The sequence below is a fragment of the Lampetra fluviatilis genome, chromosome 7 (assembly GCF_964198595.1).
Source record: "Lampetra fluviatilis chromosome 7, kcLamFluv1.1, whole genome shotgun sequence".
Lineage (NCBI taxonomy): Eukaryota > Metazoa > Chordata > Hyperoartia > Petromyzontiformes > Petromyzontidae > Lampetra > Lampetra fluviatilis.
Genome location: NC_136281.1, coordinates 12,172,949 through 12,199,646, shown reverse-complemented (window position 1 = coordinate 12,199,646; position 26,698 = coordinate 12,172,949). Strand labels below are relative to the sequence as shown.

At 43.1% G+C, this 26,698-nt stretch overlaps 1 protein-coding gene across 4 annotated transcripts in view; it reads right to left on the bottom strand.

The window, feature by feature from the left end:
* Window positions 1–1,568: 1,568 nt before the first annotated feature.
* LOC144933584 (CAP-Gly domain-containing linker protein 4-like) overlaps window positions 1,569–26,698 on the bottom strand; it is a 74,547-nt gene continuing 49,417 nt past the window's right edge. For 3 of the 4 annotated variants that reach the window (XM_078858527.1, XM_078858530.1, XM_078858528.1), the window contains 4 exons: window positions 25,271–25,411; window positions 20,130–20,253; window positions 5,174–5,249; window positions 1,569–4,387 (listed from right to left, as the gene is read on the bottom strand). In XM_078858527.1, coding sequence (XP_078714653.1) covers window positions 3,818–4,387; window positions 5,174–5,249; window positions 20,130–20,253; window positions 25,271–25,411 — 911 coding nt within the window. In that variant the 3' untranslated portion in view covers window positions 1,569–3,817. Of the gene's footprint in view, window positions 4,388–5,173; window positions 5,250–12,491; window positions 12,557–20,129; window positions 20,254–25,270; window positions 25,412–26,698 lie in introns of all 4 variants that reach the window. The other variant, XM_078858529.1, reaches the window with a different exon arrangement.

Here is a 26,698-nt window from a genome sequence, read left to right as displayed (position 1 = left end):
TAAAACATAATAACGTACATTTCTTTCAAAAATGTAGCAACGCCGTAATGTGATTCGAGTGCCAACTCACAATTTGAAGGCCACGAGTCCAAATCCTGGTCAGGGTAAAGTTAGTGTCGCTATGTTGTAAGTGAACAATGGCTCGCACCGTGGATATGGCTTACAGCGGAATTCAGATAAGCGCTGCCCAATGTTTGAGCATTTAATTTACATATTTGACCGTATTGCTGCTTGAAACTGTGTAGGCTACATTTCCCTCAAATAAATTATTCCTTAAATCTCCACTCTACACACTGAATTGTTTATTCCAACCACATTTTGTCTATGGCTCATTGGGCCAATAGTTGGATCCTATCCTTAATCTGTGAGCATCAAGCATCACTTGCCTATGGCCGAATCACCCATAATTCACCTGATCTTGTCAGATCTCAAATGCTAAGCAGGTTGGAGCCTGGATAGTGCGTGGATGAGCGACCAATGCGTTATAGGCAGCAGAGGGTAGTGCGGATAAACCCAAATGTTGTACTGTATTTCTATGCTCCTACGTACACTGTCCCCACCTTCACCAACCTTCAAGGACCAGTGGTGAAGTATGGTCAAATAATGGTGTGGAGAGGCTCCTGCCCAGCAGTGGTTTAAGATCTATACATGTGCATCTATTTCGATTTAAAGCTTTCGTGACTGCAGGGATTCATCTTCTTGGTTCTTTCGGTAAAGTCACGTAGAAGGGAAGTAATAAAATCCGCTGCGGATCTCCTGCCACCGTTTTCCCATTCACATGTTTCATTGCTTCTACATACTATTAACATGCCCTCCCTTTGTTAATGCTACCCCCCCCTCCCTTTGGTGCTGCTGATCCTGCATAATGCATGGGCATAATATGACTTTGAAACCCCCCCGCCCACCTGCTACGCATTTCCCATGAATATGCTAAATTCCTCTTGATATGCACATTCTTTTGTTAAGGCTCTCTTCTTCTTCCACCTCCAACTCAGCTTATATATAAGCTCCTAGCTTGGCAGTGTCTCATTCTTCACCTGAAGACGGCTGCTTGCGTTGTAGCCGAAACGTCGTAAGAATTATTTTATTTTATTATGTTTTATTTTTATTATTTTATTACTTCCCTTCTACGTGACTTTACCGAAAGAACCAAGAAGATGTGCATCTATTACAATAACGATTTTACGAGGCTGGGTTTGCCGGCGAACACAGTCAATCGTGTACTAAGAGGCGTCGTTAATAACGAGGAGTTTGGCACCGCTGTTGTGGGATTGTTTATAGAACCAACTGAAAACTCTGAATGGAAGGATGCCCACTGTCGCCTGGACTCCCTCTCCTACCTTCTTTGGTTGCTTAGTTTTGATGAGTGTACATGTAACTGACAACAGATCATGTGGCACAAAGGTGAGCAATGACAACACTTCTGTTAACACACATTCATATAAATATACGTAATTCAGGTCTAAAGTAATAAACGCACTTACACACATGTGCATGATATAAAAATGCATATACATAATACTACAATCATACATTTGTAAAAGTTAACGTGTTTACCTGCTCACTTTGAGTTATGGTGCAGTAGTCATTTATGTTGGCAGTGCCCATCCCCATAAGAAGCCAGTGGTGGAAATTACATATTGCCACGGTGAAGAACAGTCTAACTCGTGGGTAACCATGTACGTATTATTCACGCTGACAGGAACAATAAATACAAATGTGTACATACACACTGGGTGGCACTATGGTGAGGACACTCTACTCACACAATTCACAGACTTTGGGTCAACATCCTGGTTAAGGGGTTGACTCAGCCCAACATCCCTCAGCAGGCTTCTTGTGGTGAAATAGGGGGCCCCTAAAATGGAAACGGGACATTTCCACTGCTGGCTCGCAGGGACGCCAATGGAGATCAACAGTATCCCGTGTTGCACCTCCGATTAGCACGGTTGGCTACGTACGGTGCGAAAGAAGTTCAACAAACGTACGTACGTACATGTCCCAATAAAACAACAGACACATCTTGGCCATTGCTTCTGCGCAAGTGCCGTGCAGTAATCCTCAAATGATATGCCTCTGCTCCAATGATCTTATAACAATGGATGAAGTTGGTGTGCTTAGCAATGTGGTAATTCCCACACAGTCAATGGTAAATCGTTGCCAAGGCCAACAAATAGCTAAAGCTAGAATTTGGTAAATCTCAGGAGGCAGCCTGGCCATCAACCCCGATATTTTTTCGACGCTTCATTAAGCACCCCGACATTAACATAACATTAACCTAATGCTCCATCTTATTTCAGGAAATAAACATGGACACTGTTAAAGGCACATCCCATGTTAAAATTGGACGCCAGCGTGTGTGCTCAAGATGAACTTCAACTGAGAGTGCCACAGAGAGAATGGCCACTGGTCCAGTGTTGGCGGGTGACTTTTTCGAAAACCATTTACAAATTATTTGAGGCTTTAGAAGCAATGTAATACTCCATACTCGTTATAAACCTTTTGATCGCAGGTTTTGTAGTGTGATAAATACAGGATCCTAGAAAATATACTTTGTTCATTGTCACTTCCCCCCAATTATTTTCAAATAAAATACAATGACATTAAAATGATCCTGTGCTATAAACATCACAGTAATCTGACTACCCAGTGAAACAGGGCTACTGGTAAATCCTTTTTGTAATTTCACAATTTAAAGATTAAAAAAATGCCATTTATAAAGCACTGCAATACTGGTTTCTCAATAATCTTTACAAATACCGCCACGACACAAAGATTAAAAAGGGGCAAATCAAACAAAAGCAATTAAGGCAACTGAGAAAATAACTGGCAGAAAAATACAAGCCCATCGATCCGCACGCACAACTTGCACAATCCGCAGAGGAGCGAGAGCCCATGACTATTATAAAGTGACAATAAAACCAAAAGATTACATTCATGTTGAGTGGAGATTCGTAACATCGATTATAGTGACGTGTCGCTCGCAACCCCATTACACTCCAATACAGCATGGGTGATGAAAATATTGTCAGCAAGTGTTGGGAAACGATGCAATTGCAGACATTGAAATCGTTCACCAATCTGCGTTTTATGAATCTGAAATATTCCCAAGTGCCTTCTATAGTCTAAATTACTTTTAATTATTTATAATTAATTTCTACTTCATCCCATTAATTCACCCTGTCATGGTACCGATTAAAATATATATTTGTTCGGGTTGTTGCAATACATAGGATAGTTCCTATGGAGAGACTGGTCTCTACCATGGGGATGTGGAATTTCCATCACATTCCCAGCACTACCAGTGATGAGATGTGTGCATAGAGACACTATACATTTATCTTGTAATATGTAACTACTCTGTGCATTGATACCTGCCAAATAAAATATTCTCCTTTTACAGCATCTAAAACCCAGCAGCGGTTATTTACATTTAAAAAGTGCATAAATGGTTAACAAAAAAGGCAGCACAGAACAATTGGCGGCTGTAGAAACATTCATATTTCCATATATTAAAATTATTATATTCAAATGGTTAAAATTACTTATTTTTACTTTACAATCCCCCGATATCAGAACATGTAATTTCAGTATCTAAGTCAAAGTGCTCGACTTCAAATCGGAAGGTCACGAGTTCAAATCCGAGCGAGGCGTTGCTTCAGCTCATTATCCTTAAGCGATTGATAAAGATGAGCAACATTTTTGTGAGGTCAACAGTGGTTGTGCCACGTAAATAATGTCGCTTGCCATGGGAATGTGGATTTTCCACCAGGCTACAGCCACCAACTGAGATAAACTAGCAATGTATCTATTAATTTCAGCCGATGGACACTTTGACGTGCCACACAGCCCACACAACTATAGTCCTCATGAAAGACCACCAAAACAAATGCAACAAACATCCAACAGCACTGTGGCCTTGAACAGCAAACGTGCCGACCCTGGCAGGGCACTTCAGCCGAGCAGTGCCTCGCCAAGCAGACGGGCGCCGTTGATGCCGCGGTAGGAGACACGGCCCGGCCGCACCATGACGCCACAGCCCGGCCGGCAGCTGAAGTAGCGGTGGCCGCCCACGGCACCGTCGTGCTTTCCGCGTGGCGCCCTCAGTTCCAGGCCCAACCACGTGCCCGCCGCAAAGCCCACCTCGCCGACAAAGCGCACTGTGCCCATCTCGCCCGTGCCCGCCACCAACACCTGCATGCCATCCCGGAGGCGGGGAGCGCCGCATCTGCCGCCACCGCCGCCCTTCTCCAAGTTGGCCCTGTCGCTGCCGCCCGGGACCACCGCAGCAGCCGGGGATGATGTCGCCGGGGAGACTGCGTCGTTTGCGGCTGCTAATGCAGCGGTGTGGCTCAAGCTTCGACACAAGGAGCCTGGTTTGCCACGGCTGATTAACGCGAGCACAAGAAGGTAAAGGGATTAAAAAAAATGGAGCAGCAGGTAAATTCAAATAGCAGACACAGTGAGAGAAATGTCAAAGGAAGAGAAATGGAACGTGAAAGGAACAAAGAGTGACAGGAATGCATGGGAAAGGAAGAGTATGAAGAACATGCAAACAATTAAACATTCAAATGTTTACGACCGATTCCAGTTGGGTGACATTTTGATTACAGTGCTTCATAGACGTTTCGAATTCTTTGTTTTTTTCGGTGATGACGACCGCTTGTGTTGCGATCGAAACGTAGTGGGTTTTTTGTTTTTAATCTACGTGACTTTACCGAAAGAAACAAAGAATATGAATTCCTGAAGTCACGAAAGTTTTAAGTGAAAATGTAGACGTTTGCAGGTTTTAAAATTCAACCAAATCCCCATTGGGGATTGGCTGAAAAAAACATCTTTCTTCCATCAACTGAGCTCATCGTCCCTCCAAGCTCAATAAAATGGAGACTGGTTATGCAATCGTAATGTTCAATTATCGTCAATCTCAGGGTCGGAATGCACAAGGTAATATATCCATTGCTTACTATAGCAGGAAGACAATTTGACTTAAGACCATTTCTTTAGTCCATTAATTGATTATGGTCGTCCAGTATTTAACAAAAAACCATTACCATTCATAAAGATTACGGGATGCAGCGTTTGACACCTCAATAAATAAGGTACTTATCCTGTATTTTCGACAGACTCATCCACGAATGGGAGAGAATTACGAGGCTACTACTACAGTACGAACCTGTTCATGGGTGTCCGACCCAGAGGCTTCCTTGGCGGTTTTCCAGTGTTGGGAATACTCAGGCTCCGCTGGAAAGCTGCGCGACCAATCACACAACGGACAACTCCATAATCCACGAGTGCCGATTTGGCCATCCGTAACAAGCACATCCTACATTCTCACACCACAATATGTGGAGGTAAAAAAAAACAGCCACAACAGCAAACTGTAAATCAATCATTGCAACGGTCCACACAGAAAGGGGGACTTCCACTCAGCTTTGAGTGGCACCAATTAACACTCCAAAGTGTCCACTATAGTCGTCAAAGGAGACATGGGCCACTCTTCAAGGGGGGAGGGAGGGGAGGGGGGCTGAGAAGGAATTTCCGTGCTAACATCTGAGAATAATGAAGGTTAGTTGTTATCGGCTGCGGTGGTCAACGTTCGCTCAAATTGACAATTTCTCTCGAATGGCCTTTCACACACATTCTGCTCAAGACTTCATCGACGCGAAGAGGCCGTGCTGTAAATATATGGGCTCAAAACTGGAAGGTTTGCGGAGTTCCAGTCCTGGTCAGCGGTCACCTCGGCCCTGTAGGGTTACTTAATATACACTTCGGGGAAAGACAACAGCCACCCTTTGCAGGTACTATCCCCCCTTCATAGGAATGTTGAATTCATTCCACCAACTCAGGAGGCATTTTGACCGACAGTTTATGTTCGTTAAACCGAATTGTGTGCAAAGTCTGATATGTGCAATACTAACTGGGAAACAATACTCCTGATTACAACAAAAAAACACAAGGCAGCCTGATTACAACATTGTTAAAAGCTTCCTGTATGCTTTGAGCTGACGTCTAGTTACTTACCATGAAAAATATATATGTATATACAGTTCATTCGGTTTGAAAATACTAAGAGCTCACAAAAGATAAAGGTTTTCTGAAAGTAAATGAGGTAAGTAAAGGTTATTTTCATGCAGAGATAAGAATGTTATAATGTGTCATCCCTTCATTGAAAAACAAAACATGATTGACTATTCAACTTGGAATATGCTAATTAAAAGTCACAAGGCTTATGCAAATGTGATTATTCTCTCATGGGCTTAACAATGTAGGTTTGTGAATAGACTTCTAATTTGCTTCAATCGGTTGCCATATTCGTGAAGTCTAAACCAACTATTTTATGAAAAAAACATCAAGGCCAAGGCCGATGATGCCACTCACACACTCACCATCAGATCCTTTCTGCTGCTAGCTGCTACCCAACATCCAAGGTCTGCTCTTAAAAATATCCACCCATCTGCCAAAAACCTGACCTCTGGGTGCCACTCCAATGCCTGACACTCTCTCTCTCTACACCTGCCCTCCTTCATCTTGCACGCATGCACAACCCATTGCCACCTCAACTTCCTGATTTACAATTACCGCACTTTGCTGCCACATCGAAATTGGACACTTCCAAGTTGCATACTCTTTCGTTCAATGCAATGCCGAGTTTCTTCTGCACGTGCTTGCATTTAAAGACTAGAATCTTCATTTCTAAGTGCAAGGGTACAACTGTCCAGACATATTCTATCACAATCTTGATTTGAAGCTTTCGTGGCTGCAGGAATCCATACTCTTTGGGTCTTTCGGTAAAGTATCGTAGGTAGAAGACGGTCGCTTGTTGTTGCGATCGAAATGTCGTGATCTATTATTTTTTCTATACTATCACAACTTAAGACATTTATTACATGCTGAAACTAAAATCTACAGAATAACCCAATATGACCCCCATTTTTCATTGTCAGAACTCACTATACAGTTGATTCTCAGAAGCCAGTTTTGGAGGTCCCGAACACACATTTTACTTTGTTTAATGGCCCAGTCGCTATATCAACCAGCCAAAAGGTCACCTTGGCAGACAGAAGTAGTCAATGCCTCCATACTTGGTTCTTTTTGCATCAACAACTAACACTCAAAGTGAGGCGTAAATACGAATGATTCCACAATGTGCCCACCCTCTCACTCTACAGATATTGAATTGGCAGTGTTAATTTTGCTGGAAATAAACTTCACGTATTTTTTCCGCAAGTCTAAATCTATATTTTCATCTCTCCAGACTGCCGCTTGCTAATTGTATTTTAGGATTTTTATTTTGTTGTAAGAAAGGTTTACAATAACCTATGCCAAATAAAAATACATAACCAACAACGATGTCTTAAATTTATCTTTCACAGGGCGGTCCACCGGTGAAATACTCCATTTACAATCGAAAAGTTGCAAGTCCAAATTATGGTCATGATCAACGCAGCTCATCATCCTGCAGGATGATTAAAATAAGAATCCGTTTATGGGAATCCAAGAGTAATTGCCCTATAGGATACACTGTTCCCTGTTTTGGATTGTGGAAATTTCACCATCAGCCCATGGCCACAAAAGAAAATGTGACACTCAATTTCTTGTTTAAACATGAACAAAATTGCATCAATAAAACACTGGTTTATAAACTATTACTCAGCTATGATGCATAGTTCCATCAGCAGGAAACAAAAAATGAATTACATCTGAAATAACTCTGAAACCTTAAATAGAATGACATCAAGATTGCAATTCACACGCAGCTTAAATCACTAAGCATAGGCTGCAAGTCACTCACAAAACCCATCTTCATATTCGAAAGAATTTTGTGTGGCACTCTGGATGGGTTTTAAAATTTTGGTAAATGAACATCATGTTCACAGAAGCTGGCTTATAGTGGAGTTTCTTGGAATATTAACATACATACATTATTTTATTCCCAGTGCAAAATAGATAATGTAAATTCTTATACAAAAAAATCCAAAGTGTCTCATGATCAAGCAAGCAGAGTGCAGCATTTATTTCTGACGGTAGCCCTGAGCCAGAGATGCAAATCTCACATTCCTAGTGGATGAGCAATACTCTCCATAGTAGATTTTAACGACCCAGAAGGGACAGCAGGTGAAGTGAACCCCAGCCTGGAATAAAACTTGCGGGATTTCATTTGCGAGTCAGGCGCTCTATTCATCGCGCAACTAAGCCAGATGAGCAGAAGCCTGCTAGTGCAAAGTGCCACTTCCCAGCATACAGAACACAGCCACATGTAGACACCATTGTCATCCATTTGCTGCCACCAGCATTCACACAGAATCCACAATCAGATTCACAAACACTTCCCAAACCACCTAAATCGCGACCCATTTGCATTTAAGAAAAGACCGCAACACAAACCCTACCCTTTAAAAAAAATAACATGACATTTTTTCATTCCAAATTTCTATATACTCCCGTCAGGGTTACTCAATAGGCGCAACATGGACCAGCACCCCCAGTTCTTTGTGATGTGCCCCCCCCCACTCCTTCTTCCACTTCTCTTGCATCCTCATTGTGTGGCTGCGGCCGGCTCACTAACCCGCTCGCTCGCTCACTCGCGTATAAAGGAAGGCCGAAACTCTGCCTTTCGTTTACACAAAACACTCTTCCATTCAAGGTTTGCCTATTTTGTCTCGATCAATAGTGGCTGAAAGCTTCTGAATATGAAATGATGTGGCTTCCCACATCAGTAAAATTGAAACTTTTATTCGGTGCAAGGCTGTGGGTTTTATGTAACTGTCTTGATTTGTAATAAGTTCTGCTACTATAGTCCAATATTTAAAATAAAGAATGTCTGCCTTGGAAACAAGCGAGGGTTGGTTATAGAATGTTGCGGACGATTAAATGGAAGTACACGTAAAATGACCACTGCATATTTTTTTGTGTACTATCATGGGACCTTATTTGCCAGAATCAACGTATGAAAAATACGAATAGATTTTAACCTTTCTGGAAATATAACAGGTGTGAAGATGTTAAAACAGATGTTAAGATGTTCAAACATCTTTTGCAAGGAATCAAGTCTGCATTAACCACATGTACTTGTTGTGAAAATGCAAACAAACATGCTCTGATAATATATTAATTGCCTTTGAAACGGACTGTCTCTGGTGTAAGCCAATCAGTTTCAAAGACAATGCATAATATTATCAGAGCATGTTTGTCTGCATGTTCACCAAAAGTATGTGTGGTTATTGCAGACATTATTCCTTACAAAAGGCATCTATTTGGTGTTTTAACATCTTAACACCTCCTGTTTTTTATTGCCAGAAATGGTAAAACTCATTCTTAGTTTTCTGTACTGTTCAACAGAATGCGAAATCCCCATTCATTTGTTTGTGAGCAACATTACGTGTGTGTGCGCCAATGTCAGAGACAAAGGACTTGCAGGCGGACTGCTGCAATGCCCTTGAGCAATATCGTGGCCAAGGTGGAGTCCTTCGTCACCAACTGTAAAGGTGTAATGACCATGACCCTTGGCTGCATCACGACACGGGCGCTCGGTGCCTGGTGACTGGCGCACGCTGTTGCGCACGCTGTTGCACACGCTGTTGCACACGCTGTTGCACACGCTGTTGCACACGCTGGGGTTACTTATGACCTGCAATGGCAGCAGGACAGTGCTCCTGTAGCTGGAGGCAAGGTTTGAGAGGTGAATTATCACATTTGTACGTACCCAAAAAAAAATTCGATTTCATATGCCACGTTGTCATTTAGTGATTATTACTTTGATAACACTGGTCAAAAAAAAGTTTTTTTCTGGCCTGGACTTTTGCAGCTGTTTTAGACTAATTTCAGGGTGCTGATTCCAAATCTGATCTCAGATTTGCTCTATCACATCATTTTTATGCTATCGGCATACCCCATTTTCATTGATTGCAAGTTGTTGCGAGTCAGTGACTGCAATGTTAAAATATGGTGCTGCATTTTTAGGATAGTCTGTTTATAATATAATTTTATGTAGATATACACATTTATTTAATATTTTTCTTCTGCAGTTTTTATTGAAAATGCAATATTTTATATCTCAAAAACCTGATGTGATAGACAAAAACTGATGCCAGATTTGTAATCAGCACCCCAAAATTACCTTAAAACCATTGGAATAGCTTATGCCAGAAAAAGTGTGTTGACCAGTGTAATATAATGTAATGAATAATAATAAGTTACGGCCCTTTGTGAATCCATTGACAGATGAAGGCCTCCCCATGCTGCGTCAATCATGGGGAACCGTGTGATCATACTTCACCATGCTGGTCAGTGTCGTTTAGTGGGGGGGGGGGGGGGGGCAAGTTCAGATAATATCTGTAGCCAGATTGATAGCGCAGTACACAAACCAGCATGCCACCATAAGCCTGAGTAAAAACACATTCCTGCGGAGGGAGCTGGTAGGAACGTTGGGTTGCTCGGTCAATGGCCAGGGTCAACGGCGGCGTGGTGTATTCCGCAAATATGGCCGACTGTGAGGGCGGGCACAAGCCGGCGTGAGTAGGTTAAACGTTGAGTTTTATAAGGGCACCACGGGGTGACCAGCCCCTCCCCACCCAGCCCCACCCCTCCCATCCCCCACCCAGCCCCACCCTCCCCTCCCTCCCCACCCAGCCCCTCCCCACCCTCCCCACCCAGCCCCTCCCCACCCTCCCCTCCCCACCTAGCCCCACCCTTCCCACCCAGCCCCTCTCTCCCCACCCAGCCCCTCCCCACCCTCCCCTCTCCACCCAGCCCCACCCCTCACATTTTTTTATGCACGACGGACGGACACAATAATCCCCTGCGGGCTGGTGGAACCAGTGGGTTCCTACCAGTATCAAATACATCAAACAATGATTCTTGACAGACATCTTCCATTAATTCTCACAGCGATATCAATCCTCGTCCATGCAGCAGTCAATACGGGCTCCTGTGAAAAGAAAATTGGCCATTCGTCTCTCATACCTCAGTCACAAATTACAGATTACAGGACAAGGTGCTGCACGCAAATTCACATACCCCTCCAAGCGCTACACACCACAGACTAACACGACGCAAACTTCAACCGTACATCGCACATCATGACGTAGCGGGGTGAGAGCACTCCAACCTTGTGGGGGGGGGGGGCGGGGTGCAGGGGCAGGGTAAGGATTCGAGTGCGGCTGTGGGTTAGCAACGATTCCTAATGAGTCCATACGGATAAATAACTGTGCAGCTTGTGCTGGCGAGTAACAGTATGTAAATGAGTCAAAGTCAAAGGAGGAGAGCCTGGCGCCTACTCTGACGCTCTGCAATTCGCAAGCATGGTGTTAATTATTCCGGTGTATGACGTTGTTTTCCTCCAGTGAGAGACAATATCCATCCAAACGGCCGTGTGTCCCTGAGTCACAAGATGATGCATATAAGCAAATATATGCACAAAACATCAAACTTAAAGTGAGACCCAGTGGCAGATCGTCTATGTTTATGTGTACAAAATAACAGCTGCTTGTTAATAAGCAATGCTTTTTCCCTTTAAGGCAGTATCTTTCCAAGCATGAGCAGCTCCACTGTGTTGGAGACAACAGTCTGCAGTGAGATGGGGGGATGGAAGATTTGACAGAGGTGGTTTATTTTTGTCATTGGGAGGGATCTCCAGAGGCGAGCAATATTGTTCATCCAATTAAAATTAAACGCATTGAGGATGACTAACACGCAAAAAAACTCCCTTGGAAAAGTTTCCTCTGATTAAGTGATGTTTTCCTTTGTAAAATTTAATTATTATCAACACGCCGAGGTCGGTCTCGGGTTTGAATACCAAAGGAAGAAGCAGGTTCTCGTGCAAAGCAAGATCGTGGCAGAAGCATATATTTGGTGTAAGCAAAGCTTTAAGAAATGCAATAACTTCCATAAAAAACGCAATAAATACCAAGCAAAAGTGACACTTTTGACAAGAGAATTAGATCACAAACAGAAGATTTTGACTTTAAATCTTGTCGAGGGATGTCCTCAGCTCATTATCAGTGCTGGGTTGATATTCATTTTGTGAGAAGTTAACAGTGGTGGTCAGTTTGTTTTACAGAACAGACTGGCCACCACCATGCATGCCAAATTCCCACCAATGACTGAGGGCTACTGAGGACTACCCCATGCTCATTTGAGAAGGGAAGCACTAAATGCATTTTCGGGTACCCAAGGCATCTATCCAATCTCAAACCTTTCATTTGATATCCCTGGGGTCCTATAAAAGGGCGTCCTTCAAAGACGCAACACAATAGATTCCCTTGCAAGGCTTCTGTGCCAAGGTTTTCCTTGGAATGATAATGAAGAGAACCCAAACAAACCCACCACAGATCCTGTGCTGCGGTGAATGCCATTCTGATTAGCTGCTCCATAAAGCATCTGCTGCATGTTCAAAGGGACCTATTGGAGCTCACTGAATGAAGGGACTTTGAGCTGATGGTTATACATGGCCCCAAAAAAAACCCTTGCACCTTGAAAACAGAGAGACATACCGGACAAAGGATGAGACGCCTTCCCTGTGGGCAAGTCCAGCAGCGACTCCATAGACACCGTCAGCCTGAAATAGGGGGCACAGAGTCGACGGAAAATGTCGAGACGGATTTGCTGCATAGCAACTCTATCATTGGCCAGACATGCAACTGGGTGTGCCAGGAAAGTCCCAGACAGGCAACGAGGAATCGCTTGATAAGTCCTTGGCAGCCTCAAAAGTCTCTTGGAGGAATCTGAGAATTCCCAGACACATCCAGGATATGGCACCATTTAGAAAACCAGACACGATAACGGAGTGGAGGCCAAGTGAGACTTCTCACTTCAACTCCCCCAGATGTTTGCAGTAGCACGTAGCAAATGTTTGAGAGAGGTTATGTTCAAGAGGTGGCCTAACTCATAAGACCATACATACTTGGATGTGTCACAGTAGTTTTCACATTGTGCTATGAACCCAGTGACCTGAGTTCGATCCCAGCCACAGCTGGCGACCGGGAACAGAACCTGTTCCGAGCCCTTTCAAAAATGACACATGGGTGTCTGGTGCAGTGTGCACAAACTGATGATGCACATCTGGAATCCTGTGCTTTTGATCAGACTTGGTGTGGATTGGTGAATCAGGAAGGGGGGGGGTTGAGGAATATCAACAGCTGCAGAAACAGCAGCTTCATCATTAGCACCATCATTGTCGTCATCATCGATCTCATTTATCATCACCTTCATTATTATCCATTACTATCCTACTTATTTGGCTGAAAAACATCTTTATGTATTAAGGATGGAAAGGCGTGGGCAATTGTTGATGCTGGCTCACCACCTGGCTGCCTTCCAACCTGTCGGTGGTATCTCAGCAATTTCTGTGATGCAATTTGCATGAACGACATTGTATAAAACTAAACACAACATTATTATAACACCTGAATTCATAAAACGTGTGAAAACAACTTCTGCATGATATAGGCCCTTAGAACTATAAAAAAAACCCAGCCATTTTCATAATTATACCCGCCCCTACTGGACATCTGTGAGAGAGAGAGCTGTATAAGCTCATTGGATTACTCCAGTATAAACAAAGATTCCGAAATATTCTGATTATGATAAATCATTGGTGAGTAACGTGCATGCCGACCCTTTAAAACCGCTATTGTTAAACATGCAGAAAGATTACACACATCCTGCTTGAAATGTGGAGCGACATTAGCTTGAAATTCGCTGGTTCGCCATTTTTAAGACAAGCAGATAAAAATAAATCCTGAGTGGCAGGCTTGGAAGATTTTTTACATTCAAGAAATGACTATGGGTGGGGCGGGGGGGGGGAGTCACGTGAGGTGGGCGCTGTTCCCCCATCCATGCGTATTAATTAAATTGATATTAAATTCATGCATTGCTAAGTTCTCTTAAGTACTGGGCAAAAGAATGGTGTTCTAGTCTATCTAGTCGGAGAATGACCACCGTTTAAATAAACTAAATATTGGGGGTGAGACAAGGTGGTTACATTTGCAATGCCTTTCTGGTTTGCACTACAATTGCACCATTTGTTGGGAAATCAATTCAATGGCTCACAAACATACTACACTGCAGCCCACCTACCACCTCTCAACCACTTCCTGGACGAATCCATCATTCCAGACATTTCATGCCAGTAGCAATAGACCTAATACGGGGGAAAAAAGGATCGAACCACTGAAATGAAGGCAGTCTTGCATTGCAGCCTTGGCCCATTTGTATTCTGTGCGGTGGGACGCCCTGCTCTGCATGCTGCCTTGGAGCCCCTGCATGTGGGCTGACATGCCCTCGGGAGGGCCTGTGCGCACCGCTCAAACGCATGTCGAGCGGACGTGCAATGACTCACTGACGTGTGGGTGTTCTCCTTCCTCGCTCGATCAAGGGGGAAGCACTCTCCTGCCTCCTCCCCCTCCCCACCACCCTGGTCTCACTCTAGGTCACAGCAGTGAAAATAATACCACCGTTTGGCGAGGTCGCTCTGAGGTTTGTGTCAGAGCACTGAGCTGGCATAGAGCCTAGGTTCAACTCTGGGTCTCAACCACCCATCCCAGCGAGTTGATGGTCCATGCCAGGTGACAAAGGATCGCACGAAATGTTTTTTTTACTCAATTCAGCGAATCTAAGTTCTTCATGCTTAACATATATGGTGTGATTTTTCCAAGCAATGCAACTTTTTGCTGGGCATATAAAGATTCTGAGAGACAAGAGGCCAATTATAAAATCTCAAGTGAAACAGGTTTGGATAGAAATATGACCTTAATCACACAATTAGCCTTCAATTGACACCAGACGTCTCTTCTAAAGGGAATTGGATAGTTCCACCCCCTTCATCAATGACAGTGAATTAAAGATATATGTCAAAAGTTGTGTTTTTATTGCTATGAAAGACTAGCTCTTGAAATATTTCAGTCGATAGGAATACTGTGAATACCAGTTTAGCCAGCCAAAGATAGAAATCCATATGTTGAGGTAAACAATTGACCATTCATAGACAACAGTAAAAGTCAACAATGTCACTTCCAGGTTATGCCCTAAATGTGAAAGGTCAAGTCTGAGTGTCTTCATGCTTCAACGAGCAAGGAGCAGTGCCTGCCTGCACTGCCAGTTGGGAGCCAAGGGTGAAAATTCCACTTTCCTACATCAAAAGCAGTGTCTTTATATGACAACTACAGTTGAATTCCCACAACATCAGTAATCATTGTATCACTCCTAAAAAGAATGATGGGCTGAGTCAACCTCTGGCCAGACATTTTTAACGTGTGATCTTCCTCTTAATAGTTGCGTACTCTAACCACCTTGCAACTGCAATGGGAAATATATACTTCCCGCTGTTTATAATTGCACACATGCCAATATTACAAGAGAAAATAAATATATTAAACACTTCGTAGGTTAAAAAAGTATGATGGATCAAAAACTGAGTTGGAAAAAGTTTCATCTAATCCGTTTTTGGATATGCTATTTAATGACAAAGGCAAATTGTCTCTACTAAAATGTTAAGTTTTTTATATCAGTGAGTGCATTTGACAAAATGCACATATTGTACCACCAATGCTGTTTTTTAACACTATTTGTACTGTGGAAAAATACCAAAATATTGGTCCGAACACCAAACAAGGGTTGCTAAAATCACCACGCATTTATACACAGACACAGATCACCAGTTGAACCTTCTAGACCAGAGAAACAAGTGTTCTGAGCCAGTGCCTAATAAATCCTCCATCACACATGACATGGTGGAATGGTCAGCACCATTCTTGACCAACTTATTATTTTCAGTGCTCATGCTATTGACCACATTGCACCAGATAATTGTTGAAAGCCAAGTTGACCTTGGGGACAACATAAACGGTGTATATGCCATTTGCAACTGATTTTGTGTCATGGCTCAGAACTGAACCTAAGTTTCTGGAATTCTAATCCAGTACACACAAGGCAATCCATCACCACTCACTACCACCTCCTCAACCATACACCCACAGAAGCAAATGCACGCAGTTATGTGCAGTGGCACACACACGTATGCCTTCATCCTCACGACACCTTTCAAACTGGACCTGAGATATGTCGGAACTGTGACCTAAATTTGGAAGTGGAATGAGTCAAGAACGATGGGTAGGCCAACCTTGAGGCATCGAGGAATTTAACGATTAAACAAGCAAGAAAACAATATCAGGGAATTATGGGTTGTTACACATTAACACTTCACTAGCTCATTGGTACAGTAGAATATATTAGTTAAATCACTGTAAATATAATACATGAATTAACAAATCATAAGGGTTGCTTAACATTTTATAACATTATAAACGCATCTTCTGCCTGCATTCTGCCTTGATTTGTTCTTCCAATCACATGGCAATTTGTTAATGACATCAAAGTTGCAAATGACATGCTGAAAGTGCCCGGGTGATTCGGGATTCAGAGCAATGAGCCAGCATGCTGGGATCTCTGTAATTTTAAAGTGTAGAGTGTTCATGGTTTCAGCCACACACCAATGACTGCATAAACATATCCATCACATTTAATTTAGTTTTTCACTTATTTTAGGTTAAGCCAGCATCTGAAACATACATATTTTAGTTTGATTCACATGCGATGAACGATCTCTATAGGGGATTAAATGCGTGACCTGTGTGTTACAGAACACTCAGCATATTCTGAACTCTTATGATCCCATAAAGATTTAGAGCTCATGCTAGAACTCGTAGCATATGCCTGTAATCAAGATCACTGGAGGCAGGGTGGACGGCTGATGCGGAGACAATTATGTGCTGTAAGATGGATAAACATGCGGGGCTGCGAGATGACCTGGTGATGGAAGAAAACAAATGGGTCCATGACCAATCTGTGTGAACCTTTGAGTGCTATTCCCTCGTATACAAGAGGATAACACCTGCCCGTATGCAAACACAACAAAGGAATGGTTCAACATCCCAATGCAAGATGCTTATAAAAAGTGTTCTGAATATTCAGTGAGCCTTTCCTGAGCAAGAGACAAGACGTGTCGATCCCCCATGTGGGAACAGGTGGCATTAGTGTCAGGATAAACAGGGCCAACAAGCCGAGAGCATCTAAGGGTAGTGCTTGTGGCAGCTGTACAGGGTGGTAAATACCAAAGTTAATTATGTTGCGCTGCTCACAATATTCATCAGCTGCGCATCACATTAATAAAAGAATTGGAGTTAATATGGAATATTGCAGGTTTAGGCTAATTTCATGAAAAAATGGTGTGGCAGGGGGTCCTGAGTCAGCAGTGGATTGACATGTACATGTGTAGTGACATAGAATTGGTCACTTAGCAGCATAGCGCTGGTTGCTGGCAGGGGTGGGGATCTGCAGCTTATGGCAGCCCTGACTGGCAGCAGGCCACGTGATAGACCAGAGAAGGATCTAGAAGAAAGGTTACGGAAGGGGCACATCGAGAACCTGCTAGAAGGTTCCAGAAGGGGGGCGTGGCCGGGGCGGAGCCAGGCCACTCGGACAGTATAAGAGGGGCCCCAGGAGGGGACCTCGGGGCTGTCGTTTGGAGTGGGATCCCCGTCGTTGCTGAAGATAGTCATCATCATCGCTGTCGTCTCGCCGCCATCGTCGCTGTCGTCGTCACTTGATATAGCGCTGTTAGATGGTAGTTGGCTGTCTTAGTTCAGCGCCGTTAGTGTCAAGACGGCTAGCGTTGTGTGTAGGCTGGCAACCAGTGTAGATTTGCGTATAAGAGAGAGACAGAGGAGTGTGTAACAGTGTAGGGTGTGTATTGTACAAAGTGTGCTCGGTGTAAATAAAAGAACTGCCTCCAAGAACTTACGTCTCCAAGTCTGTCACTACACATGTATTTATATATGCTGTTTACATGATTATTATTTAAATATCAAGGCTCGATTTAATATAGCAGTTTTCCTCTTAGCATGCCTATTTATAGTGGAGAAGGGCCCAACACTGGCAACTCCCTGGCACTAGTGCGTTGGTAAGGATGCCCGATCCACCTCGTGGCATATGACGGTGCCCATCCACCGACCTAAAATATTGTACGAGATGCACATGACTTCTCACTGACCAGTGCTTGTCAGGTCCTCTTTGTAAAGTGTATTCCTGTGGGAGAACTGAAGCTCTTGTCAGATGTCAGGCCTATCGCACTTGACATGGCACGTGGCCCACGACTGCCCAGCTTGCCTACCATTTTTATGTGACCACCGCGAGGCCTCGACTCGTGGTACTCCCGGGCTGACAAATACCACTTCTGAGACGCAAGCACACTCCTTCCCTCCTTCTGGGAGCCAGGCATGAAGACACCCCTGGGTGGGTATCAGCTGGTGGTTTAACGGTTGCGCCGCACCCAATTGCACTCGCCCCCCCCATGTGGGGTCATGTGCTTAATAGCATCCCAAGGCACGGGAGCAAGTGCGGAGCTGAAGTTTGACACTGCACAGGGTGATCACAGGTTAAAAAAGCCTGATCATATTCGTAAACCATAAACTCTGGAATGTTTTTAAAAAAAAACGTATTTCATTGTTGGAATAAGAAACATTTCTGAGCAATTGGGTTACCAAGGGAGCAGTAGTAATGCGGGTGCATGTCAGGAGTGAATTATGCCCTGGAGAAGTATGGTTTTGTTGTCTTCACATCTCTCTTGGGTCAAGGCATGTTACAGTGCAGGAGTGGAGCATGTTGATAATGAGCACGAACCTATTCCTGCAGCCTTCACCTTGTCCTTAAGTTTTTCTAAGTGCCTTGTCAAGGACCTAATGCATATTCCTGCTCATCAGCGCCACGGTGAATAGACCATTAAACTGGCCTCTCATGCCTGAATAATCCAGCTTTCTATATCAAAAACATTGCATATCACAGTCCTTATTAATGTCATTTAAAATTATTACAACAGCACAATTAGCATCTTAAAGTCCTTCAATGTTTAATTCATTTTCACGCAATCCAATGTTGTGGCAAGACATGAAGACCTATTATTGCATTGGGAAATTATCATAAATGAAACAACACATTATTTTTGCCAAACAGGCCTGTAAAAATCAAGTTGATCTTTATCACCAAAGGAACTACAAAGCAACATAAGCTCGAGATACCCTCCATCAAACCCACCTGAGCATTAAACTAATTTTGACCCAAAATTGTAGCAAGAAAGCTAGGTCACGGTTCATAAATGTTGAGCGCATAGAGTCACACAGCCACTCGTAATCCAAGTGTGGTCTTGTGGGTTAGGCAGAATGTTTGGAACAATTATCTTCTCTCAAACCTTCTCCACACGTTGCTGCAGGCATCTTTATAAGTTCTATTGAGCAATCATTGGAAAGATGTGATTAACCATGTTAAACCTCAACCACCACTCTCCCCTGCTCTGTGTCCCCCTTCCACCATCCGTGACGCGGTCTTTTAGTTCCTTCACATTTTTGCTGTCCGTCTCATCGAAATTTCCTATCTCATTTCTCCTCAGTTTAACATTCTGGCGAATTGCCCAATGATGCTGGATGTAATTACCAGCGAAACGTCGTACTCAAAAACTGTAAATGTTGTGGATTCATTCTTCAACACACCGGTGGGCTAAAGTAGTGAACTATTTGTCTTTTGTCAACGTGACACTTTTTTGCTGATTGGCCGTGTCGGGTGGTGGAGGGTTAAGACACATTTATAAATAATGCGATCTAACCCAAAAACGTTTATTATGAACTAATTTCTCCTGTTTGTCTCATTTGCATTGCTCGTCTTGTTTCCACTGTCCCTCTTGTTTGTCTTGTTTCCAACAACTGCCTCGTGTGATTCCTCCTGTGTCTATCACCCGTCTTGTTTGCGTTGTGTCTTGTTCATCCCACGAGCACAAACATAACATTCACAAATAATTAATTTGCAGAACTCGTGAATAGTCTGCAGCACAGGTATCACTGGAGGACGTTGCAGCTTCAAGTCTCGCTGTGCAGGCGAGAAGAGAGGATGGGTAGTTGAGTCTTGGGCCTTATTAGACGTTGTTATTGACCAGTGCTTGCCAATGGCAGAGTAACTTGCTGATAATAGAGTAATTATGAACACAGATGGACTTAACAGGAAATCCCACGAAAACGTAATAAAGAAAGCTCACTGTGGGTATCAAAATAAATATGCTTGCCAAAACGCGGCACCATGGACTGTACCTCTGGACACGTGACGGGGGTGCAAACACTCCGTGCTTGGCCGGGCACTGGAAGTAGCGCACGCCTGCCACGGAGCCGTCATTGCGGCCGCTTGGCTGCTCCAGCTCGATGCCGTACCAGTGCCCTGTGGGTGCACGCACACGGCGATGTATGTACGTACGTATGTATGTCGAACTTCTTTCGCACCACACGTAGCCAACCGTGATAATCGGAAACACATCAGTGGTGAATTAACGGTAAAGACACCGTGAAAAAAGGCCAGCGACTCGGTCCAGTTGTTTTGTGATTATGGTAAGAGAGCTCAATTACCAACAACTTGCTGGGTGGCGCTGCCGTTCCATTCCTGGGCTCCCAATTGGAAGGTTACGAGTTCAAATCCTGGTGAGAGGTTCACTCAGCTCATAATGTATTCGAGACAAATAAAAATGAATGCAACTTTGCGTAAACTCAACATTGGTGAACCATGGATAGACTTGTCCACAATATAGGGATATAGAATATATATAAGTGCTCACCCAGGATCACCAACTTATCTGCATGCTAGCAGCGGATAAAGTATGGACTACAAATAGGGAAAGTGAATGGACTGGATATTCTTGGGTCTTTCGGTAAAGTCATACATCCTGCCTCAGCAGCTTTGCCGCTATTTTTTTTCTCCTGAAGACGATTGCTTGTGTTGCGATCGAAACGTCGTAGTTTTGTAATTTTTTTGTTATTTCCTTTGAACCTATCTACGTGGCTTTACCGAAAGACCCAAGAATATGAATTCCTGCAGTCACGAAAGCTTTAAGTCATGAATGGACTGGCTTGTAAGAAGATAAATATTTGTCAATATGTGCACCGTTGACCTTCGACAAAGTGGAATTAATTTGATCCAATTCCAGAGGGATGATGAATTGATTTTAACTCCACCGTGATTTGAACTCATGACCAGATTTCAGCATGCTTACAAAAAATGCCACGAGGCAATATACTGTTTATAGTTTTGAAAAACAAACCACAAGCGAGACAATAATTCCCTAAATTTCATCTCACTCTACGTTAAACAATTATATTCGATGGATTGCACAGTGCAGCCCAGAAACGTTGGATTATAAATGTTTAGCTTAGCATTACGGCACATTTGTTCAATTGGGAAATGTCACACTGCAGAGACTCCTAGCAGATCATGGTATGTATCTTTAGGGAACGCAGACTAACAAGGGTGTTTGAACACTTACCCACAAGCTTGTCCAAGTCTCATTCTTAAATATTTAATCTGATTTGACCAATTAAAACACCCTTGTTAAGCCTGGGTCAATGTTGGCTTTAGAGTGCTCTGTGTTTGCTGTGTTTGCTGCTGGATTTCCAGCCCTCGGTATGATCTATGACAGCTGCCATTGCACCCATGCTTTATAGTAGGGAAACATACTTCCAGCCACAAATGCAACAAGTGTGCAAGCTAATGAGCAAAGCAAAAATTAACAGTGGTTGTGTTTAACACGTAAGCTGTCGAGACCAATATCATCCATAATACAGGTTTTTTTTTTGCATTAGATCGCGTAAATATATAAATGTGCCTTTAAACCCGCCACCACCCGACACAGCAAATTATTAAGGTTTGTCACGTAAACAGAACATTCCAAATCGTTACTAGTACAGCACACCGGTGTGTTGGAGAGCCAAGCCACAACATTTACAATCTGAGTATGATGCTTCGCCAGTAATTACAACTTGCTTCATCAGGCGACAGACAGATTTGTGGAGAAGTCCACCTGTTTCGTTCCTTAAATAGAGGCGTAGATGTAATGACAACACTTGTGCGCTTATCTTGTACAAAGTAATTACAACTAGCTTCATCGCCTGATGAAGACAGTTGTAATTACCCCCCCCACCCCCCCAAACACCTGTATTATGAGTGGATGTATTCTGGATATATTGGCTAGCACCATAAGAATCTAGACTTTCCACTGCTGGCTTAGGAGCACCACACTTTCAATTTAACTTTGAATATGCTCTCGTCGAAAGGAACACAGCCAAGAGGATGTCCACTACAGAACTGAAGCAATGACTCAGCTCGGGCGTGGAAGCGAGATGGTGGGTGGGAAGCTTGGGGGGGAGGGGGGAGAAACATTCATCAAGCTGTGGATAGATCACGGCTAATGATGGTACTTTAGCAAAACGAATCAAATGTAAGTGTTTCACCACGAAGAATGAGCCCGCAGAAGTGTTCACCTCTTCTTTACCATCCCAAGACAGCGGTGTAAACCCCACATTCAGTCTTACCGTACGTGCAAGATACCCGGAATCCCACGAGCAGTGTTTTATAACGCTCAGAATATCAATATTGTAAAAGAATACTGCGGCCGTCAAATATACAGGCACGGTCTGTAAATTGTTTGGATAGAAAAGGGCTACGTACACAACACACAATCCTGCAATACTAACCCCAGCACATGCCGTAATGTCATTCAACTCTCACTGCCTGAGGTGACCTTCGAATAAAAGATGTAGAATTAAACACTAAGAAATATTTTAAAGTATTTTTTGAAAATTTGATTTTTCATTTTGAAATTCTAATCATTTTCCAATGAAGACCCAGCTCAAACATTCATTTCATTCTTTTTGTAACCTGCCGTATAATAAAATACAGTAAATATATCATCTTGCCCATAACCAAATATATGTTTTACACAAGGTGACAGCAGAAGAAAGCCTGCATTTTATGACATATCCAATAGTTATTGCAGTCGTTTTTTAGTATCACACTCCTTAGAGTAAACATTGATTTAAATGCAGTCAGCGAATGACAATAATAAGCAAATGTTAAAACAAAATCACGAAACCACAGCGTCCTGTCAATCAAACGAAATTCACATGGAAGTATTAAAAATGTTACATTCCACGGAGAATTCTGGGGAAATGTTTATATTTCCACATGTGGTGCGGTCCTCAGGCACTCCTTGTTACAATATTCTACCTCACGCAGCTTTAGAGTGGAATACAATTTGATAACAATACTTAACATAAACATCCATCGCTTCACTGCCATCCTTCATGGCATAGTCATCATCATCAGTTATTGCCTGATCACTGTTGGTTGAAGGCCTCCCCAATGCTGCGACCATCGCTCATAGTCCTTTGCTGCCACTCTTGAGACTTGAATGCATGCTATGACACAACGTGCCACTGCACACACATTGTCTCATCATCATAAGCCACGATCCAATTTTGATTTGAAGCTTTCGTGACTGCAGGAAGCCACTCTTTGGCTCTTTCGGTAAAGTCACGTAAGTATAAAAAAAAATGAATCACGACGTTTCGGGCGCAACACAAGCGTCCGTTATCAGGTGACGGACGCTTGTGTTGCACCCGAAATGTCGTGATTTTTTTTATTGTAAAGTCACGTGACTTTACCGAAAGAACCAACGAGAACGCCACGATCCATCCACTGCTGGACGAAGGTCTCCCTAAGTGGTCACCATTTATTAGTCGTGCGATGCAACAATACGTCTAGCGCCTGCACAGGAGGTGATTGCATCACTCCATCTCCGCGGTAGACGTACTCTCGGGTGTGCACCCTCCTTTGGTTGTCACTGTCATTAGACTCGACCACCAGTCATCATCTTAACAATGAATGTGATGTCTCGGACTTGTGCATGTTCTATAAATAATGTGTTCCTCATTCCTGTCGGTAAATATAATTAGAAGAATACAACTCTCAATATCTATTTTTAGCCATTCTTATTTCTCTATAAGCCATAGGGAGTTATAATACACTGTTAAAAAAATCATCCTTATGGAAGTTGGTATGTTACCATTAATCTTAAGTTCAGTTTTCCAAAAGCACTCTAATGTTCTCTAATCGCACCTCCTATTAGCACGGTTGGCTATGTATGGTGCGGAAGAAGTTCAACATACATACAATCAGCCGGTTTATGTCATCATTTTGATTCAGGTTTACTTCGGTATGCATACTCAAATATGTTTTCCAACTGTGTTTCTCCAACAGACATATTCAATTGTTGAGCGAACTTGTACACATTTATTTTGATACACACTGTGAGCTTTCTTCATTACGTTTTCGTAGGATTTCCTGTAAAGTCCATCTGTGTTCATAATTACTCTATTATCAGCAAGTTACTCTGTCATTGGCAAGCACTGGTCAATAACAACGTCTAATAAGGCCCAAGACTCAACTCCCCGTTCTCTCTTTCGCCTGCACAGCCCACGAACAAAATGTTTAAAAACACTAAACGGATAATTGTTTAACCGCCATGAAGTTGAATAAATAATTCTCACATCTTTACACAAAACGTTTCCCCCGTGTCATGATGAATGAGTGATGTAACAGATTGTGACATTCTTTTAAAACTTGTTGTGTGGGGACCGCTGCAATCGATCTCTAGAATGACATCATTAACAATACATTTCTGTTTGATGATGTCATCATTTATATTCTTGTCTAAGCAGTCTGCAGGGGATGGTCCTTTTGTAAAATGGTGAACATTTTGTCAATTTAGTTAATCACGGTGAACATTCCATAATAGGAAAAAAATTATACGTACATAATACAAAAATAAAAAACAGCAAGATTTATAATAAACAACGATACCAATTATATATACAGTAAGACCTTGGATTGCGAGTAACTTGGTCTGCGAGTGTTTTGCAAGACGAGCAAAAATGTAAAATAAATATTAATTTGATAGACGAGCGAGGTCTTGCAATACGAGTAGTACGTATACGCTTTGTCTGCCGAGCGTCACGTGATCACAACTGATATACGAGTGTTTTGGATTACAAACACGTTTCCGGAACGAATTATGCTCGCAATCCAAGGTTTTACTGTATACAAAATGTAAATGATGAAGTCACCCACTAGAGCAGGGGTCGGAAAGCGGTGGCTCCGGAGCCAGTTGACCAGGGAAGTCCAATTCACCATGGAAGTCGTCCGGTTCTCTATCGGAGTCCAGTTTACCAAAAGAATTCGGTAAAAAAAAAACGCCTCAATATTTCAACAGCCGCAATGTATGTGAATACGAGGACCGTGGTCGTTGATAAATAACGTTCACGAAGCAGTCCTTAAAGAGCCACACGCGGCTCTGGCGCCGCAGGTTGACGACCCCTGGGCCTAGGCAACGGGGGGGGGCATCACTCACCAGGCGCGAAATGCGTCGTGCCTTGAAAGCGCAGCACGCCTGCCCTCTGCCCCGACACCAGCAAGCGCTCTCCCAGCTCCAACTCGGCAGCCCCATCTGACGTGCCGCCACTCTCTGACGAAGGTAGTCGCTTCCGGACCCCTGTTTCCAGCACAAAAAACGGCAGGTTACACAAACTGTATAGCCCTATATTTAACACTGTCGTATAATTTGCACAAACCGGAAACAATCGATTGTTGCATGTAGGATTCTATGTATGAACCTTGAGGGTAAGAATCAATAGTCATGAGAAATGAAGCAAAATGCTTCCATAGATAGAATTAAAGCATCTTTGCAATGGGGAATTGCCAGTGCGTAATCTAGTGGCGATCCCTGGAATGGCCACTAGTGGCAGTAGAGTTTAATTTGCAAGGTGATAAACCCATCGAGTCTTCTCTGCAAGGATGAAATGGGCCAACAAGTGACAAGCAGTATAAGACATTACGGTATATCGTAGGGTAAATCCTGATTGATCCACTGCTTAAAAAAAGCCAGAAAAGAAGAACATATGCGAAGCCGGGGATGAGAAGGAAAAGAAACGACCAAATAAACATGACCACTAAATCCGCACCGAGTTCTTACGGCCATGACCTCATCAATCCACCCAGACCACACTGACCACCCCCATCGATCATGGGATTTGTATACCAAATCCAGCAGGGAACTCCCATCTCAAATATGCACACTGTAATTACTCTCGTCCCTCCAGTTCCCCACGCTGCCACTGCACAACTGTCCACCCACTATTCCCCGTCCCAGCCTCTGGCTTCCACATCCCTTTGGCTCTACTCGCCTCTGCCCCTCCATCTCTCTTTTAACTAGCATGAATTTGGTTGCATCTATCAGTGTTGGACGGACAAGAGACCAATTCCATGTAAATGGAATTGGCAGAATTTGACATATCATGCTCACCTTTAATACAGATATACACCAAAATTTTGTAAACAAATTACAATAATACACTTTGAGGTTCGGTGCTATACAAAATCACAAGCGCAACCTGTACAACTTAACTGTTTTACAGGTTGCCCTGAAACTACTGCATGGCTTTAAAAGCAACAGCATAGAGCATCAATGGGGTGCGCCTAAATGTTTTCCCCTTCTGTCTGGCGCAACATTCATTAAGATGGCAGCATTGTTCTGTGCATAAAGCAAAACTTAATAAGGGCAAACATCAGTCACGGCAAAATTACTTTACAGAGGCATAAGGTTATGTGTGCCTATGAATATACATTCATGAATTCTGCATTAGTTATTTGAAGAAACACATACCCAAAGATATGAACCGTGGATAAACACAATGACAGTCCATAAGAGGTTTTTTTGGGTTAGAATTCATAAATATAGAAATGTGTCGTTAAACATGCCACCACCCGACACAGCACATTA